This window comes from Sebastes umbrosus, chromosome 2, assembly GCF_015220745.1.
Source record: "Sebastes umbrosus isolate fSebUmb1 chromosome 2, fSebUmb1.pri, whole genome shotgun sequence".
In the NCBI taxonomy this organism is placed as follows: domain Eukaryota; kingdom Metazoa; phylum Chordata; class Actinopteri; order Perciformes; family Sebastidae; genus Sebastes; species Sebastes umbrosus.
In genome coordinates this window covers 9,108,396-9,126,519 of record NC_051270.1, presented here as the reverse complement: position 1 = coordinate 9,126,519, position 18,124 = coordinate 9,108,396, and the positions used below count along the sequence as shown (strand labels likewise).

General features: G+C 40.4%; 1 protein-coding gene across 2 annotated transcripts in view; it reads right to left on the bottom strand.

The window, feature by feature from the left end:
- LOC119476609 (insulin-like growth factor 1 receptor) overlaps window positions 1-18,124 on the bottom strand; it is a 51,689-nt gene that overhangs the window by 27,805 nt on the left and 5,760 nt on the right. For both annotated transcript variants that reach the window (XM_037750025.1, XM_037750017.1), the window contains exon 2: window positions 13,595-14,161. In XM_037750025.1, the coding sequence (XP_037605953.1) occupies window positions 13,595-14,161 (567 nt within the window). The remainder of the gene's footprint in view (window positions 1-13,594; window positions 14,162-18,124) is intronic.

Genomic DNA, 18,124 nt, shown 5'->3' with positions numbered 1-18,124 from the left:
GGTAGCAACCTAATATCTGACAAATATTCTGTTTAAGCTAGTCTAAACAGCGCCAACAGTTAGCCTTGTGGAACTTGTTGGCTGAAACTATGAGATAACTACAGACAAAAGGAATTCCTGGCATCCCCCTTGCTGACTGACCTGGAAAAGACAAGACAAATCAAATACTGGTCCCCAGAGCCTCCACAGAGGCCAGACAATAACAGGGTGGACAGGGTTGACAAGGACCTGTTCCCTGATAGCTACAGATCCAAGATAAGTTAAGATTAGGACAGGTATCACACGTGGCTACCGTTTCTGAAGGACAAAGAGAGTTGCAGAAATAACAATGGCCACAATAAGAGTGCTTCTGAGGGTTATGTCTAGGTCAAACAAGACTGTTGAACTCTTACCCAATGAGGAAGAAGGTTTGACCTTAACTAATAGTCTATGTGCTGTCCTGTGCAGTGCACTGCATGTGGCTCACACACAACCTGATTTTATCATTAAAAAGAAACTTAAGTTTACTAAACCCACTTAACTTTCACTGTAAATTGGGGCTGTCAATCGATTCAAATATTTAATCGCGATTAATCGCATGATTGTCCACAGTTAATTGTGATTAATCGCAAATTAATCCCACATTTCTTTCTGTTCAAAATGTACCTTAAAGGGAGATTTGTCAAGTATTTAATACTCTTATCAACATGGGAGTGGGCAAATATGCTGCTTTATGCAAATGTATGTATATATTTATTATTTGATATCAATTAACAACACAAAACAATGACAAATATTGTCCAGAAACCCTCTCAGATGCATATTAACATAAAAATATACATCAAATCATAACATGGCAACCTCAAGCCCAACAGGCAACAACAGCTGTCAGTGTGTCAGTGTGCTGACTTGACTATGACTCGCCCCAAACTGCATGTGATTATCATAAAGTGGGCATGTCTGTAAAAGGGAGACTCGTGGTTTCCCATAGAACCCATTTTCATCACATATCTTGAGGTCAGAGTTCAAGGGACCCCTTTGAAAAAGGCTATGCCAGTTTTTCCTCGCCAAAATTAAGCACAAGTTAGGAGTGTTTTTAGCTTCCATCCTGACATGGTTGGCACCAGTGGATTCCTGAGGTTTTGAGCCCGCTACAACCTAAAAATTGTAAGCTGCGTTAAAGAAATTATTGCATTGACTTTGACAGCCCTACTGTAAATACAATGCAGCATACAGAGAACTCTTGGTGTGGATGATTTGTGTGTCAGCATGTGTGTTTTTGAGTGTGTGTTATACAATAACACAACGATAATTGGAAACATCTTGCTTGGAACAAACAAAAAATGTATTAGCTAATGCAAACACATTATCCAAACTGTACACAAAGCCAAAATTACAAACATAAGTTGCTGCAATGTAACATGCAGGCAACACATGTTGAGCTCAGTGTTGAGCTACGGCAGCAGTGAAGAGAAAGCAGGAAGAGGACTGAGCTCAAAATCCAGTAACGAGACAGTCTCAACCACTGATGGATCTCGTTGGATCACTGCTGTTTTCAGTAAATACAGATGATGCTGTTTGACATCACAAGTGATTTTAACATGTTTCACGTTCATATTAAAAGCAGGAGCTGCAGCTCTTCTGTAGGGCTTAGAACTATGGCTGGACACTAATGGTCCAAACCAACACTATTCATAAAACAACAGATCATTAATTGGTGTAAAGCCTTTATTGTTAATGTAATAATGTAAGTAACTGCACATCACAATGAAACAAGGCAAAGTTAAAGTTATTCTGATGAAATATCACACTGGCTTGCTGCGGTAGTTGGTGTTACCGGTGTTACGGTCAACGTCATTTTGATTTCTTTATAGAAATAAAACCCATTTAGTTCATTTTCACGTATCAGCATCGTGTTTTCAATACATTGTCGGACAAAGGACGCTACAAACTGAAAGTGAATGTGTAGAGTAGCAGGAGTCGGATTCACACACACACAGGATGAAAAAGAGTTGGCTGACAAGATTTGGTGTCAAAAGCAAAAAGCAAAAGCGCATATTTGGCAATATCTTGGATTTAAACCCAATGCTATGAGGGAACCATAAATATAATGAGGCAATCGCTGTGTTGAGGACAAAGCATTCAGGTGGAAGGTGCCAGAAGCCAGGTGGAAACCTGTGGCCACGCAGCGAAAGCTCGACCGTAGAGGCCAGACACACAGACATCCGACGTTAAAGATCAAAAGTACGCGCTTTACAGATATTGAGCGTCATTGTTTTCTTGTAAAATGTCCGGTGTAATCGGTAACACCGTTGTCGTCACAAGTTGATTAACTAGTGGGGAAATTTCCTCACCTCACATTGTTTCTGTTCAGGAGAATATGACATGGCATTGAGCTCAGGGTTTCCTTATCAGCAGACACCATAAAGCCAACCTGCTGGTTTATTTTCACTTGGACTGGCTCCCTCTTTATCATATTAGGTTGTTGCTAGATTTCAACAATAAACTGCTCTGCCCTTGTAAAGACACTTTTGTTTTGATATTGTAGTTCATTCACATGACTGGCCACATCTTTTTCTAGTTTTTAGGTTGTGTAAAATGCCAGATTTTGATCCAGCAGATTAATTTCCTAAACCTACAGAGTGAATCAACAGTCAGCATCAAACACAGGTTGATTTAACCTTCATCAGTCCACTTTGAGTCAAAATGTGTTAATTTAATTAGTGGGCACATAAAGCTGTTTGGAGAGATTCAAAATACGTGGAATGTAAATTCCTAATTTTGTTGACTCCAACCACCAACTCACACAGGCTGCATCAGAAGGAGTTGTCTACATTCCTGAGTCTTTGTGTTTGTGTGTTTACTTGGCGCGGGAAGACAGAAATATCTCAGGAATTTGATGGAAGGGATGGAGGAGGCTACAGGAGTATAAGATTCCCATTCACCTTGAGGACGCTTGGCTTGGTTCGCAGTGCTAATGACCTACAGTACCTCTCTGGTAGCATTAAAACATGTTGGGATCTTATCACCACCAGAATTCAAGGCCTGGATGTTTTTCCACTTACTTTGATAAGCAGAGATTCTCCAAGCTACCCTTTTCTGATACACGATCTTGTATGTAGTATGAACTTCTGACCACACCCAACTATAACCAACAGTGATGCGTGGTGTGATCAGAGGTGAAACGGACTGAAAGCACAGGAGGTCAATGAAACAATGCTTTTTAGGTTGGTCTTATCATTATTAGACTGGATGGAGACTGGTAACCAGGTACTTAATACCCATGTCACCTACAACAAAAACTGTCTGGAGACTGGTAGTAATAAATGCTCCAGTTGGACCTGCAATTGTGACAGGAAAGCTGGCAAGCAGCTTGACGTCATACGGGTCAATATGGCCATGGTATGGAACGGGTTCTCTGCCATGTTACTAGAACAAAACGTAAAGATCAGCGTCCTAAATGTACACTGCTATCTGATTGTGTGTGAGTGTGTGCAAAGCCTCCTTGCCCATCCTACTTTCTAGGGCTGGGCAATATATTGATGTTGTGATATAAGACTAGATATCGTCTTAGATTTTAGATATCATAATATCATAATATGGCACAAGTGTTGTCTTTTCCTGGTTTTAAAGGCTGCATTACAGTAAAGTGACAGACTGCTCTAGCTGTTGTAGTATTTGCCTTTACCCACTAACTGATGGTTATTCATCAAAAATCTGTGACATCAGAAAAATAAATCAATGAATAAATGTATCAACAGTTTATGTTTTTGTTCTTATTCCATCCTGACAAATTGGTAAGCCAATTCTATATAAACATAACTCAAAACTGTAGTCCTAAACTGGAGAACACAATAACCCAAACCAGGACAAAGTATATTGCCTTTTTCTCTCCCTTTCATTGTAATTCTATTCTACTGTGATCCCAGCAGAGAGAAATGATGGAAAATGAGCCTTTACAACAAAACATTAAAAACGCTATTCCAACCAGCCTCAAATCCACAAACAAGAGACTGGTCTCCGTCCCTGGTCACAGCTCATCCCAATCTGACGGTGTTAACAGAGCACAATTAAAGGCCACATAATTACAGTAGGCACTTCAACACAGCCAAACCAGTAATGTTCTCTTCCAGGAATTCCAGGGATGGGTGTGACTGTTCACTAAAAGTAGTCATGGATGTGCCTGGTTTGAAAAGCCGTCCCTATAATTACCAGCCCTGACAGCCTCCGGGTTCTGGGTCAGGGTACGGGGTGCACGACTAGTTGCGGATCATCATATGTTGTGATTTCAGTTTTGACAAATAACGGCTTTTAAAATGTCCGCTGTAGGTGAAAACAATAAACCTGTTTATACAACTCCCAAAGGACAAGATGACAGTATCCAAGTATCTTCAAAGGTGTTATGTAGTGTAAATATTAGGGCTGTCAAAGTTAACACGATAATAACATGTTAACGCTAAACCGTTTTAACGCCACTAATTTCTTTAACACATTAACGCACCTTGCAATTTTTAGGTTGTAGCGGGCTCAGTTTTAAAGCTAGAGTGAAGATACTGGTATCATATGAAACTAGAAAACCTAAGGAGTCATGTCATACTAGCTTGTCAAGGCAGAGGTTAACTAATGTTCCATACTTAAGCTAAATTTTGGCGAGAGACAACTGTCATGGCGATTTTCAAAGGGGTCCCTTGACCTCTTACCAGACATGCCCACTTTATGATAATCACATGCAGTTTTGGGGCAAGTCATCGTCAAGTCAGCACACTGACACACTGACAGCTGATGTTGCCTGTTGGGCTGCAGTTTGCCATGTTATGATTTGAGCATATTTTCTATGCTAAATGCAGTACCTGTGAGGGTTTCTGGACAATATTTGTCATTGTTTTGTGTTGTTAATTGATTTCCAATAATAAATATATACATACATTTGCATAAAGCAGCTTATTTGTCCACTCCCATGTTTATAAGAGTATTAAATACTTGACAAATCTCTCTTTAAGTTTCATTTTGAACAGATAAAAAATGTGCGATTAATCACGATTAAATATTTTAATCGATTGACAGTAAATATGACATTTTACTGATTGCAATGCTTACAAGAAGAGTTGGTCTGAACTCCAGTTTTCTCACAGATCATTTAACCAAATATGACTTTTAACAAAAGATGTGACTGTCTGCTTCAAATTGTTTGATTTAAAGCCATTTTTAAGCAAAACTTGAAAAAACATTATTTGGCTCTGGCTTCTCAAATGTGAGGATTTGCTGCTTTTCTCTGATTTATATCATTAATCTGAATATCTTTAGGCTTTAGACTGTCGGTTGGACAAAACAATCCATTTTTTAGACATCATCTTGGACTCTGGGGACAATGTGAGGATTATTTTAGCTATTTTCTGCCATTTTACAAACCAAACGATTAAGTTATTATTCAAGAAAAATAGTTTGAAATGATCTGTTAACTCCTTTAGCTCTTATCATGCTATCGTAGGGAGCAGCCCCAAGATAAGTCAACATGCTAGCATTTTACATAATAGTGTCTGTTAAATATATCATACAGCTTTACATGTTGACAGCTCATGATATGCTCAGCTCCTGTATGTGAGTGGCTGTTAAAAGCCGTCAATCAAAAGCTCAGTTGTGAATGGAAAGGACACACCCACAAGCATAAGACAATAACCTGATGTAGGTAATGTACAAACACAAACTAATTTAAATGTCTCTAACATTGATCCTTAGTGACATTAAGGGAAGAGAGAGCATTCCTCTATCACTTTCAGACCAGGGATTCAAACAGGACACCACATCAATCCCCTGAACGACTAAGTCGCGTACATGGAGTGAGACAGTGGGTGTCTGTACTCATTACATGATGGTATATGTAGCTAATCATAGTAGAGATTAGACAGACATCAGCAGGAACTAGTAGTCACTGGGTTTCCTTAAGCCCTAAGCACTGGGTCACACAAGTCAGTCTGTCTGGATAACATGACCTCTCTGCTGGAGCTGCTGGGCTCCTCTCACTTTGATTTACTCTGATCAAAAACACCTCCACACACTCTCTCCCCTGTTGCCTTACATGACGTATACACACACATACTGTCACATGCTGTTTATGTGGTTGTTCTGCATGTGTGTCAGTACATACTGTACTACTCTACTGTATGTTACAGGTCATGTTCAGTTATGTAATATGTGCATGAGGAGGTAGAGCCATGCATTCGTTTTATTGACCGATCCCTGCACGTGCCACTTCACTTTAAAACGCACATCTGAACATACTGAATCACTTTTGTCATCTGATTTGAGTCTGATGGCTTCAACCTTGTGGAAGCTTTAGCACTGAGCTCCTGTGTATCCTACATCAACACTCTCAGTACATCATCCATTTCTTTCCTCACTCTCTCCTTTCCCTCCTTCGCTCTCTCAATACCTTTCTCAACCCTTTATTTTGTACTTAATCCATCCTTTCATTACTTTTTTTGTCACATGCAATCATTCTGCAAATAGATGTCCAGCCAGTTTTGTTGGTTTAATTGACCGTGACATGCAGTGATACATACTATAGTTGCTGGAAACACATCACCAAGTTATTGGTGGGAGCTATTCTATGTGTCTCTAAATGAATATCTAAAAATTAAAAACACCTCGTCTCATCAGATTAATTTAACATTCTTCAGTTTCCCCTGATCGGCTGCTTTGGGCATCTCAGAGGTCCAGAGGATTTTATCTCTCGAGCACTGCAATCCATTTCATCTGTGGCAGAGATGCAAGCAGCAAGAAGCCCGCTATAGTATGTGTCATATTAAAATATTTAATAAAATATTTAACTAAACTTAGGCGTGTTAACTCCATAAACATCTAGTCAAAATGTCTTTCAACCCACAATGCAGGCCTCTTAAAAGTAGCAGGATCAATAAGATTGTGATCAAATATTCAGTTTTCTCTGTTATGGAAGCAGGATATTCAAAGCTGACGTCCTCACGGCAGCTGAGAACAGAGACTAATTTGAATTTGTGGTAAATGCAGCTGCCATCACTTTGCTCTAATGGTCACTGTGCACTACACCTACGACCGATATCAGACCCTCACTACAATCAATCACAGAGGAAAACAGAAAAATAGTGAGTGAGAAATACAGCACCTGACTTTTGGTTATATTTGAAAAGTGCAGGGAGAAGGTGTAGCTGAAAGGCGGATCAATGAAGTGATGTCGGGTTCTGGAAACATTTTAACAAGTTCATCAATGGAACTAAGTCTTAGTCCCGAACTCTAAACACAACCTAACATTTTACAGCCCCAATCAATGCCTTTGCACAATATTCAATAATCATCCCAGCTACCTCATCTCAACCATCCTGGGAGAGAGCAGAAACAGTCACGGTTCACTACTGAAACTCTCCAAAACATCAGTGAGGTAGAAACTGAAAAACATATATATATATATATATGTTCAAAAAGGGCCTCAGATTAAGCACTAGAGAGGCACTAGGTAAATAAACACTGGATCTACCACATCCAAAACCAAGCAGAAAACAGGAGAGGGAGGGGGGGCTGGGACCGAGTCCACAACTCACTCCCTCTCTCTGTTGAGTGACTCTCTTTCACACACATACACACAAGTGTGTTTTCCTGCTGGACAGCTGATAGTATGTCGCCTGCATGTCAGCTAATGCACAATTTCACAGATGCATTCAGCATTTTAATTTAAAAATCACAGCGTTACTTGTTTCAGCAAAAACTGTTATCTGATATACTGAGATTTGTTGGGAGACTTGAGGAAGAGGAGGCATACAAAATGCAATGAAGCTGGAATCGAATCAGGTACGTTGTTGGGATGCGTCGACACCATGATGCCCAAACTGATACTGTATTTTTGAAGGCGGATAACGATATAGATGTACGATAGTTAAAAAACATTTGTTTGCATTATAAATACATGCAAGATTGGGAGCATTTCTATTGCCTCCGCACGGCTCTCAACATGGCGACGGCTGAGCCGCCAACTCGCAGCTAATGGTGCTAACAGCGCTAACAGTGTTTACCTGGGGGGTGCTACGCTTCCGGAACAGCACCGTAGGTCTGGAAGACGGTATCAGCTGTAACCGTTGTATGAGTGCAGTGAGCTAGCCAGTGGGTCACGCTCACAGGCACGAACATGCACTAAAAGCACGCGCAGCCAGCCCGGCGATGTCAACAAAGCACAGAGAAGCTCTGATTACAACACACACAGAGGGAGAGAGACTTCATTCTCTACTCAGGTAGACACTACTCCTCTATATCTTTACATAGCAAATAGTTGTTGCTGCTAAACTAATGCTATGGATATCGTATAGAGCACTTTTAAACAAATATTTTGACAATGACCCCTGAAATTTGGTTACTAAATTTGCATTGACTTGGACATTTTACAGTTGAAAAACAAATTTGTCAGTGTGCTCTCTGCTGGACAAACTACGTATTGGTGACAGTTTCTAAACTGGTTCAAACAACCTTGGTCCATCTGCACCGAAATTTCTTGTTACAACCAACGTATACACAATACAGATGTATACCTGCAATGAGCTAGAAATATTGTCCAATCTATCAACCCAGCTGACATGTCGGTCAAAAAGACAGAATATTTCTAAACAAATGTGGATTATTTTCTTGTATGCTGATTAATAAAAAGTGATTAAGCACTAAGCTTGTCACTACAGGGATTTACCGTGAGCCAGAGTACCTGAGAGGGCTTTCTGTCAGAAATATAAATACCATTCATTGTGAGTCAGCACACATCACTTTTTACATCCAAGTTAAACTGTAAAGAGATGCTGGCAAATAACATGATTTATGGCCTTTACTGATTCCTGCCAAAAGTTTTATATTTTTCAAAACAAAATCATGTGGCAGTACCTAAGGGCCATATCCCAGCCCTTACTTGCTCACCCAAAGAAGCCTTTTTTAAAAATTACATTTTAGGCATGGAAATAGTGCACTGCTGCCTGCCAGTGTCTTTTTTGATGACACCACTTGAAGTTGTATTAAGTCAGAAACTTTCAAAACTTACACATAAAAGTATTAAGTTTAGAAATTTGTTCCTATACTTGATTTGTATCTTGACAAGCAATGCCGCCGTTCACGATAAAATGACAACTAAATACGTAACAAATGAGCAAACACCGACATGTCAAGTACAGTAAGTTAATCTAGCAACGACCCTGAAGACAATCCTTTTAGTTTAGTGAGTAATCGCTTCAGTCAGGGGTTAACAAAAGACAAAAATTCCTTCCAGTAAATCCCTGAAGACCTACTTTGTACTTTAATGATGTGCTTTCATCTCCTCAGACCGTACAAAGCACCGGAAAAACATCCCCCATGCTGTTCAATGAGAGAGTGTGTGTGTGGGTTTGTGTGTTTCAGAGAGTGTGTTTGTTTCCCAGCATGCACGGACATGGCTCTTCTTTAGAAGAAGCCTATGAGTTATGAACGAAACAAAACACCCAAACCAGATTCCAAAAAAAAAAAACAAATGAGGGAAGTAAACATGGGAGAATGTAGCCCCCACCACCGCCACTGAAAAACACTCCACTTTCCCAGAGAAGGAAAGAGCCTTTGAACCCTCTTTTCCTTGTAACAGTTTTATGAATGAGTTCCGGCTCAGAGAATGTCCTCTATAGTAACTCAATGAAAACAGGGCTAGCACTTTTCCCCTTCCGTCATTTATTGATCTGATGAATGACCGGGTCTGGAAATAAAAATGTCTCTGAATACAAAGATGACTCTCGTGCCAGCGCAGCAGAAGGCCTCTGAGCAAGGCACACATTCAAACAATACATCCCAGATACGATTACTGAAGCTTGATACAGGGCGTTATCAGAAGAGACACATGAAAACCATTATAATTTGGTCCTCTATTGTCAGAGTGTTTGCTGATACGGGGACAAAATCTAGTAAACAGACATGATACTAGCAGCATTAGGCTTTACTATTTTTACTGCTACATACTAAGACATAGGGCTCAGACAACATGCTTATTATCTCCGAATTTGATATTATCACAATACTTAGATGCCGATTCGATATGTATTGCGATTTGTAAGTATTGCTATTCAATATTATGATTGATTGCGATATTTGTTAACTTTTTTTAACACTAGACTATGGGGAAAAGGTTGAATCATACACTTCTATGGACTTTTACTTTGGAAAATATCTAAAAATGTTTCCTTTACAGCATGTATGTAGTCAGAGATGTCCTGGTAATGTGTGAAACCCAAAGTGTTCCCATACTCTACTGTATGTGTAGTGTTTACCACTTTGGATACCACTAAGAAACAGGATTGCATACGTATAAACAGCCTCTGATCTGCAGGTACTGGAGCCGCCAGACAACGACAACCTGAGGGAATGAACGCTGTTTGGTCAGCCAGCTAAACTACTCCAGCTATCGGCCTTCCTCTTCTTAATGAAGCCTGCTTTTACTAGCGCCAGACTCCTCCAATAAACTGCCTAATAAATAGCACAACAATGCAGTCTCTGCAGTGAGAGCAGTAGTGCTCATGTTGTTTGAGATCAATGCTGTTTTAAGGCAGCGGCAGCAGCAAACGATGGCCCATTTGCCCTGGCTGGCACACTCCCTCAGGAGCCCGGTCGACTGCTTATGCATCTTCACGGGGTCGCTCTCCACTTCTTCTATATTTAGTCTACTTAAACTGACTTAACAAAGCACGTCAACCTCTCGGATAGGAAGATGCCAAGTGAACACAAACACATCAGTCATGCCTAAAAGTGTCTCATCTGTCCAGATAGTCTGGAGATGTGGCCAATGGACAATCTGCAACCATGTGGTGAAATTATGTGGACCCCCATGTCTTAAAATAGTGGATAAGAGCCTACATTCATTTCCATGAGAGGTCTGAGTTTTCCCTCCTGTTTCCTTGGACTCTTTCCTGTTGTTTAAATAAAGATTACAATTTTTGCAAGTTAAAAGTTCACACAGACGCCACTTTAACTGTGCTGGCATCAGTTAGTCAACATTATAGTGGAGCAGAGGTCTGTGTGTACATGTGCCTGTTGGGCACAGACATCATACAGCTGCACACAAGAGGAATGTGGCCCCAGCACTGGTGTACTTTCAGTAGTAACAGTGGTTTTAGTAGCAGCAGTATCTATACTAACTGTTGTAGCCTCAGTGGGAAAAGTAGTAGTAGTAGTAGTAGTAGTAGTAGTAGTAGTAGTAGTAATAATAGTAATAGTAGTTAGTTGTAGCAGCAGGTGGCTTTGTAGTTGAGGCAGTGGTAAGAGAAACAGTAGTAGCAGCAGCTGTCGCACTAGCACTGGTAATAGAAGTACTACTAGCCAAGGCATCTAGTTGTTGGCTATTTTAAAATAATATCTAAATCTATTTCCTGTCCTTCACAGCCCCGGCCCTCTGAAAAACAACATGTTTTAGTCTCAACAGAGTGGAGACAGAAAGATGGCCCTGTACGGTGTCTAGTCTGTACAGCCCTGTAACACTTGACCTCCATACCACATACTGGTTTATAATCCGATATATACAGTATATCATACTGATGAACTTTATCTCCAAGTTCTAGTTGCTTGTAATGTTAACAATGTAGGAATTGAATCTTATTTTTTTTTATTTTTTAGACACTCGGAGATGAAGGTCACATAATTGACCAAAATGAATTTGAATTGTGGAGTTCTTCGTCAAAGCAACACAGCTGCCGGTTGTTGTTGAGTTGATGGCGCGGCAGCAGGATGGAAGACGGGTGGCCTTCTCGCATGTGAAGACACAACTTTAAAAAGGCCTTATGGTCAGTAGTGCAATGTAAATAAGTTTTGAGGTACTTGTACTTTACTTGAGTATTTAAATTTTCTGCTACTTTATACTTCTACTCAACCACATCTAAGATGGAAATATTATATATTTATAATATACTTTTTACTACATGTATTTACCAGCTTTAGTTAGTTGAGATTATTAATGCAAAATATAAATCAACTAATAAATGATGATGTTGTTATTATGGATTAAGTTGCCGGGTAGAATATAAAGTAGTCCAGTAGCCCAACCGTTAAAAGCTGCAACATTAGTGATGCTTACATATTAATGCATCAATAATTATAATCCAATAATATAATAGCCTATACATTATTCTGAAATGGGCCATTCTGTATAATGAGTACTTTTCCTTTTGGTACTTTAAGTGTATTTTGATGCTAACACTTTTGTACTTTTAATTAACATAGTATTTATACATTTGCTGCTTTTACTTAAGTAAAAGCTGTAAGTACTTTACCACCTTTGCTTATATGGTTCACTAGGTACCCATCCATATGATGACTGGTTAAATTATCAGTGATATAGTGTCTTACTGAATGACACCTTTATTTACAAGAGTCTAACGGCCATTGGTACAAACTGACAAACAGGAGAGGCGAGGTTTAGAGTTTATTGTGGACTCTCTATAGTGTTTTCTTGCTGACAAGACAAACGATAAACAGCACAGAGTCCTGCTCCTCCACCTGACACCCCCTCCATCCATCCGACACGTCGTCCTCCAACATATCCCACCTCCTGGTTTCTTCTCTAGCGTGCCCACACTCTGCCACTCCAACAACCAACAAAGCAAGCCAGGCGCATGTGTGTATGTTAGACATATTTGCATCTCTGTGATTCGGCCTGTTTACGTGTGTGTGTGTGTGCGTGCCGTGCCTGCATCTCTGTCTGCGCTTTGAGTGTGTTTGATGATGGTGACAGACAGACTCTACGTGTGTGTGTGTGCGTGCGTGTGTGTGTGTGTGTGTGTGTGTGTGTGTGTGTGTGTGTGCACACACATGCATGCGATCCTCCAGGCCAGTCCCTGCGACAGTTCCATGTCACAAGACTGAAAACATCAACATGCTGAGTCTGCAGCAAGGCGCCAGTCACCAGGGAAACAATTCAGCCAGACACACACACACACACACACTCGGTCAGCCAAAACACATTGTCTGAAAACGCACCAGCAAAACAAGTCATCGAAAAACGCTGCAGTCGTAAACACAGAATTAAAGGGCGAGTTCACACTGGAGTAGTTTAATTAAACTCTGGAGCATTTACTGAGAACATTTGAATTGAACTTGCATCCAAATAAGCGTCACAAGACACCTGAATATGTGAGCTACTGCCTCTTTTGAGAGAAATGCAATAACTACGGGTAATAACAACCCTAAAATACAGGTTTTTGAGTAAACAGAGGTTGACATTTGACAGCCAGTAGTTGCTCAAACCTCTCTCAACAACGACATAGTCTGAGGCAAAACTGCAGCCTCCACTGATACCTCTGTTTAGCTCTTCATCTTTCCTTAACTTGGATAAACACCTGAGATTTATTACAGCAAAGATCTGCAGACAAGTCGATCATGCATAACAACATCCCCCTGCGTTCCTTCTTCCTTCCCCGCAGCCAAAACACAACAGCCAAAGCAGTTAAAGTGACAGGTAGCAGGCCACAGCTGTAGGCACGGAGCCGTTCATTACACTCCCAGATTCACATCTACACAAATCAAGGCCCCAGGCTAGACTGTCTGCGCCATCTATTTGCAATTCAAATCCCTGATGAGCTATCATGTGTGACAGTCGGCTTACCTTTCTGGCAGTGATTGGAATTCCAGCAGCGGTAGTTGTAGTTGTTGTTGAACATGGTCTTCCTGCACTGAGGGTTGTTCTCCATGATGCCCGGGCAGACGTCGCTGCACTCCTTGGACTGCTTGTTCCCGGCGATGTAGTTGTTGAACTCGGCGTCCAGGATGAGGGACCAGTCTATGGAGTCCAGGTAGCAGAGCTCGGGGTTCTTCTCGATGCGGATGGCGCCGCGGGTGATGTTCCTCAGGTTGTACAGGCCGATGTCTTTCAGGCTGGTCATCTCGAAGATCACGAGGGCGTAGTTGTAGAAGAGGTTCCGCCCGCGTATGACAGCGAGGTTGGGAAAGAGCGTGCTCAGGCTGTCCAGGCCGGACACCCGGAACAGCAGCAGGTAGTCGGTGATCATGGTCAGCTTGGGGAAGCTGAGGGAGCGGAAGACATCCTGGTTGATGTTGTTGTTGTTTTTGTCGCCGATGAGGAGGATCTGCAGGTAGCCCTCCACCACCGTGCAGTTCTCTAGACTCTTAAACTCGCTGATGTCGTTCCCAATGTCGATGCTGGGACCACAGACTGCCGGAGGAGAACAAAAGGAGAGGGTGAGGATCCCATTAAATTCAACAGTAATGTAAACCTCATTTGCTCTGTTCTTATTTAGTTCATTGCTGTATGCTTTCATTTGAGGCTCTCTGCGGGGATCATAACAGTTTCATCATCACAATATGAGGTCTTGGCGAAATCAAACAGCCCATCCTGTTCCTTTAAAGCCAAGCGGCAGAACAATTACACTGGAACACATTCTTACAAATGATCTGGATGTTTCATCATTTATTTACACAGCGTTTGCAATAAATAGCTGTTAAATATGACAATTAAAACAACCTTCGTTATTTCTGAAATGGTGATACTTATAAAGAGATATTTGTTTGTACTTTTTTTTTTCTAATATTGACAGTACACTTGAGCTGTGCTGCTGTTGACAGAACATGTTTGCCTTGCGGTTGTCATTTTCAATGCCATCTTAACATGGCGGGACAGAGTAAATACTTGTTCTATTCAAGCCCAGGTTAACAGCGCAATAAAGTTGACATTGCTCTGCTTTCAGGCTATTGTTGCTCTTGTGTCCGCCTAATGTGACCCCACTTTTTTTTGTTCCATGCCGGCCTGCTTTTATCAAGCTTTTATAACACAACGACATCAAAGGCATAGAAGGAAACTATTCTACAATAAAAGACGTCATCCATTAAACACGCTCTTGTCTTGGTTGATCAAATACAGTATATGGGACAAAACAACTTGTTAAACAAAGGATAAAATGAATCACGGAGGAGTTTCAAAAGTACTCTGACACCATCATTCTTCATGAAACTAGAGTCCAAAGCCAAGGTAGCAGCTCAGTGAGGCACAGTGGTGCTTTGTGCTACATGCCAACATCAGTCACCATGCTACGATGCTAACATGCTGGTGTTTAGCAGGTATAATGTGTACCATGTTCACCATCTTATCTTAGCTTGTTAGCATGCTGACTAGGGATGTCACGACACCAGACATTTAGTAGGCGATATCAGTGAAATTCCACAATTCTCGATACCACAGTAAAAAACAAAGGTAAAAACAATAAATCCGATATACTTCAACATACACTCCTTCATTATCCTTTGCATACTGGTTTTTGTTATCAAGTTAAAGCGGTCATAAAAACTTCTCCTTCAAACAACTGTAGTCAAGTTTCTCACCAAAAACTACATTTACAAGATTACATTTGAACACCTCTTGATAACGTTATAATTTACCATAGCCCAATCCTCATTTTTACTGAATAGAGCCTGAACTCATCATAATGTAAATGGCACCTCTCGTGTTGACATCGGCAGGATGAGAGCTAGTTAACGTTAGCTGTTAGCAGCCGGTGAGCAGCACAGTCCTTTTTGCATCGACTTGCATCGACTCAGTTCTCGTGACATCCCTAGTGCTAACATTTGCTAATTAGCACTAAACCCTTAGTATAGCTGAGGCTGATGGGAATGTGATTAGTTCTGCAGGTTTTTAGTCAGTAGTATTGACACAAAGAAAAGTCACCAGTTATTACAATTCATCCATGAATCTCAGTCTGCACTAAATTTCATGACAATCTATCCAGTAGTTGGAAGACATTTCACTCAAAATCACCGATGTCAACCTCATGGTGACCCTAGGAGAAAGGTCAGGGGTTCACCAAAATTGGTAGAATTAATCCTCTGGGGACTATGAATGTCTGAGTAAAATGGCAATCTATCAAAAGTTGTTTCAATATTCCAGTCCAAGGGTCAACAATAAGGCTTGCCCGCTTGCCCTGGGTTGAGTAAAATGCCACGTCGGGCTATTAAATCTAACAACTCACTTGCCTGATGTAAAGAAGAAATAAACATCATCCTGGAAACAGGAGTTTAATTGGGTGGCATTAGAGGATGTGGATGAAACTCCAGATTAATTTAATTAAAGTTTAAACATAACAATTAACTTTGTTGTTATTTGATAACCGTTGAACCTTGCAGTCTGGACTAAAGCAGTGGACCAACCAACAGACGGACCAGAACCATGCTGCAGCTGCTAACATGGATGATAACAGCAGTACAGTGGCTCCTACTGGATAAGTCTCAGTGTATGCAAAGACTGCTTCAGGCTATGATCTAGTGAATTGAAGAATTATATACGACAGGAGCGAACATGTCCGGGCTTTTGATCAAAGGACAGACAACAAAGGACAGTTGTCTCCACTTTGATGTGAACAAATTGTAAAAACATGTATTTATGCAATTTCATGTTCAGGGTAAAATAGATTTGTTTACATTTGCTTTTAACCTCATGAGTCGTACTTTGTTATTTAATGCAACAGTCAGTAAACTCTGTTTCTATTTAGACGGAGAAATACTTTGAACTAAAACAAGTACAACAGCAAAGGATCCGAACCAGCATCAGGAACAGTTTGGTAAGACACGATGATGGTGGTGATCGGCGATGATAGGTGAAGTGTTCGCCTTTCCAACTTTTACTCCCACATGTGTGCTGCGCTCTAAAACAATACTTGGCCTGAAGCCCCGGCAGCAGCCACAGAAACACGGAGGCCATTATCGCACATCAATGTGAGGAGGATTTAGATTTCAAAAGCTGGAGGGCAGTGAGTCATGGAAAATTCACACCGACCAGCTAACAGGTTGTCGCCTTAAAACTTTAATGCTGGTCTATAAAGTTTTACTGTATGCATGTGACGCGGAGAGGTTTGGGAAAGACAAGCAGACAATTACAACATTTTATAATTAAACATTAGCGTTGGTGTTGCAGGTTTAATCAGTGTAAACAAATGTCATTCTTTTAATCAAAGGTTTGCCCTGAAGGTAACACCTGGAGCTAGAGCAATGTGCCGCCTGCTATACGTATTTACACACTAGATGTCACACCTCAGGGCTGTAAACATCACTGTATACTCTAAGAAAATAAGTTAATACGTCATAATAAATGCACTGTTGTTTTTATCTCGCTACCATTTTCAACAAGTGGGCGATCACGTATGCTTTATGCATCATTATCAAAGTTTAAAGAGAAGTTGAACCGTTCTGTACAAACTGATGTTAATGTGAATAAGTAAGATCAGTGATCAGTGTCTCAATGCAGAATATTATAAGACAGTATTGCTAATACCATAATCTGCAGTTCCCTAAAACATATTGGTGGTGGTGCAAACCTCTCAACGAGGTTCACTATTGAGAAGGGTCTTTAACTTACCAGCTATCACCATTTTATATTCTCCAAAACACTGTGTTCCGATTATAGCTTTAACAATCAGTAATAATTTACTATTAGATCAGAGCATTAAAAATATATATTTAAATGTAAAATGTTTGGCTGTCGTCAACAAAAACATATCAGCAACCTCATATTTCCAAATGTCTGGCAGAGTATGTTTCATGCTCAAAATAAATGAAACTGTGACTGAAGTTCATGATGAACATGATCTAACAAATCGGGATCTTTTAGTCGTGCAGCTCAAATAATCTAATACAGTGATTCTCAAAGTGGGGTCCGGGGACCACCAGGGGTCCTTGGCACTCTGTCAGGGGGTCCGCGAAATAATTTGCTGTAAATTATAAAACTGTGCTGTATCCTTAAAACGTGCATATCTACAGATGGGGACCATTTGTGCCAATAAAAAAAGCATATTCTGTCCATTACTCCCACCCATGTTAGCTTTGGGCCAATAGAAACTCTGATATGATTGTGACACACAGCAATAAGTTAATTATTTTTAAGTTGAAGAACTTAAAAAAAAAGTCAGCTTTAGACTGGTATGTTTAAATATCTGGATTCATTATGTTTTGCTACTGTTCATCTACTGAAAATTTGAAATGTAGGCTATAAACGCTGTCAAGTTGAGTCCAAGTGCAATTTGAATAAATGACCCTCTGTTTAAAAGTACATAAGTACAGTAGTATTAACATGACTCAAACTGAAATATGTTTCTGTTTATCACTATGAAACATGTCTAAAGTATTTAGATTG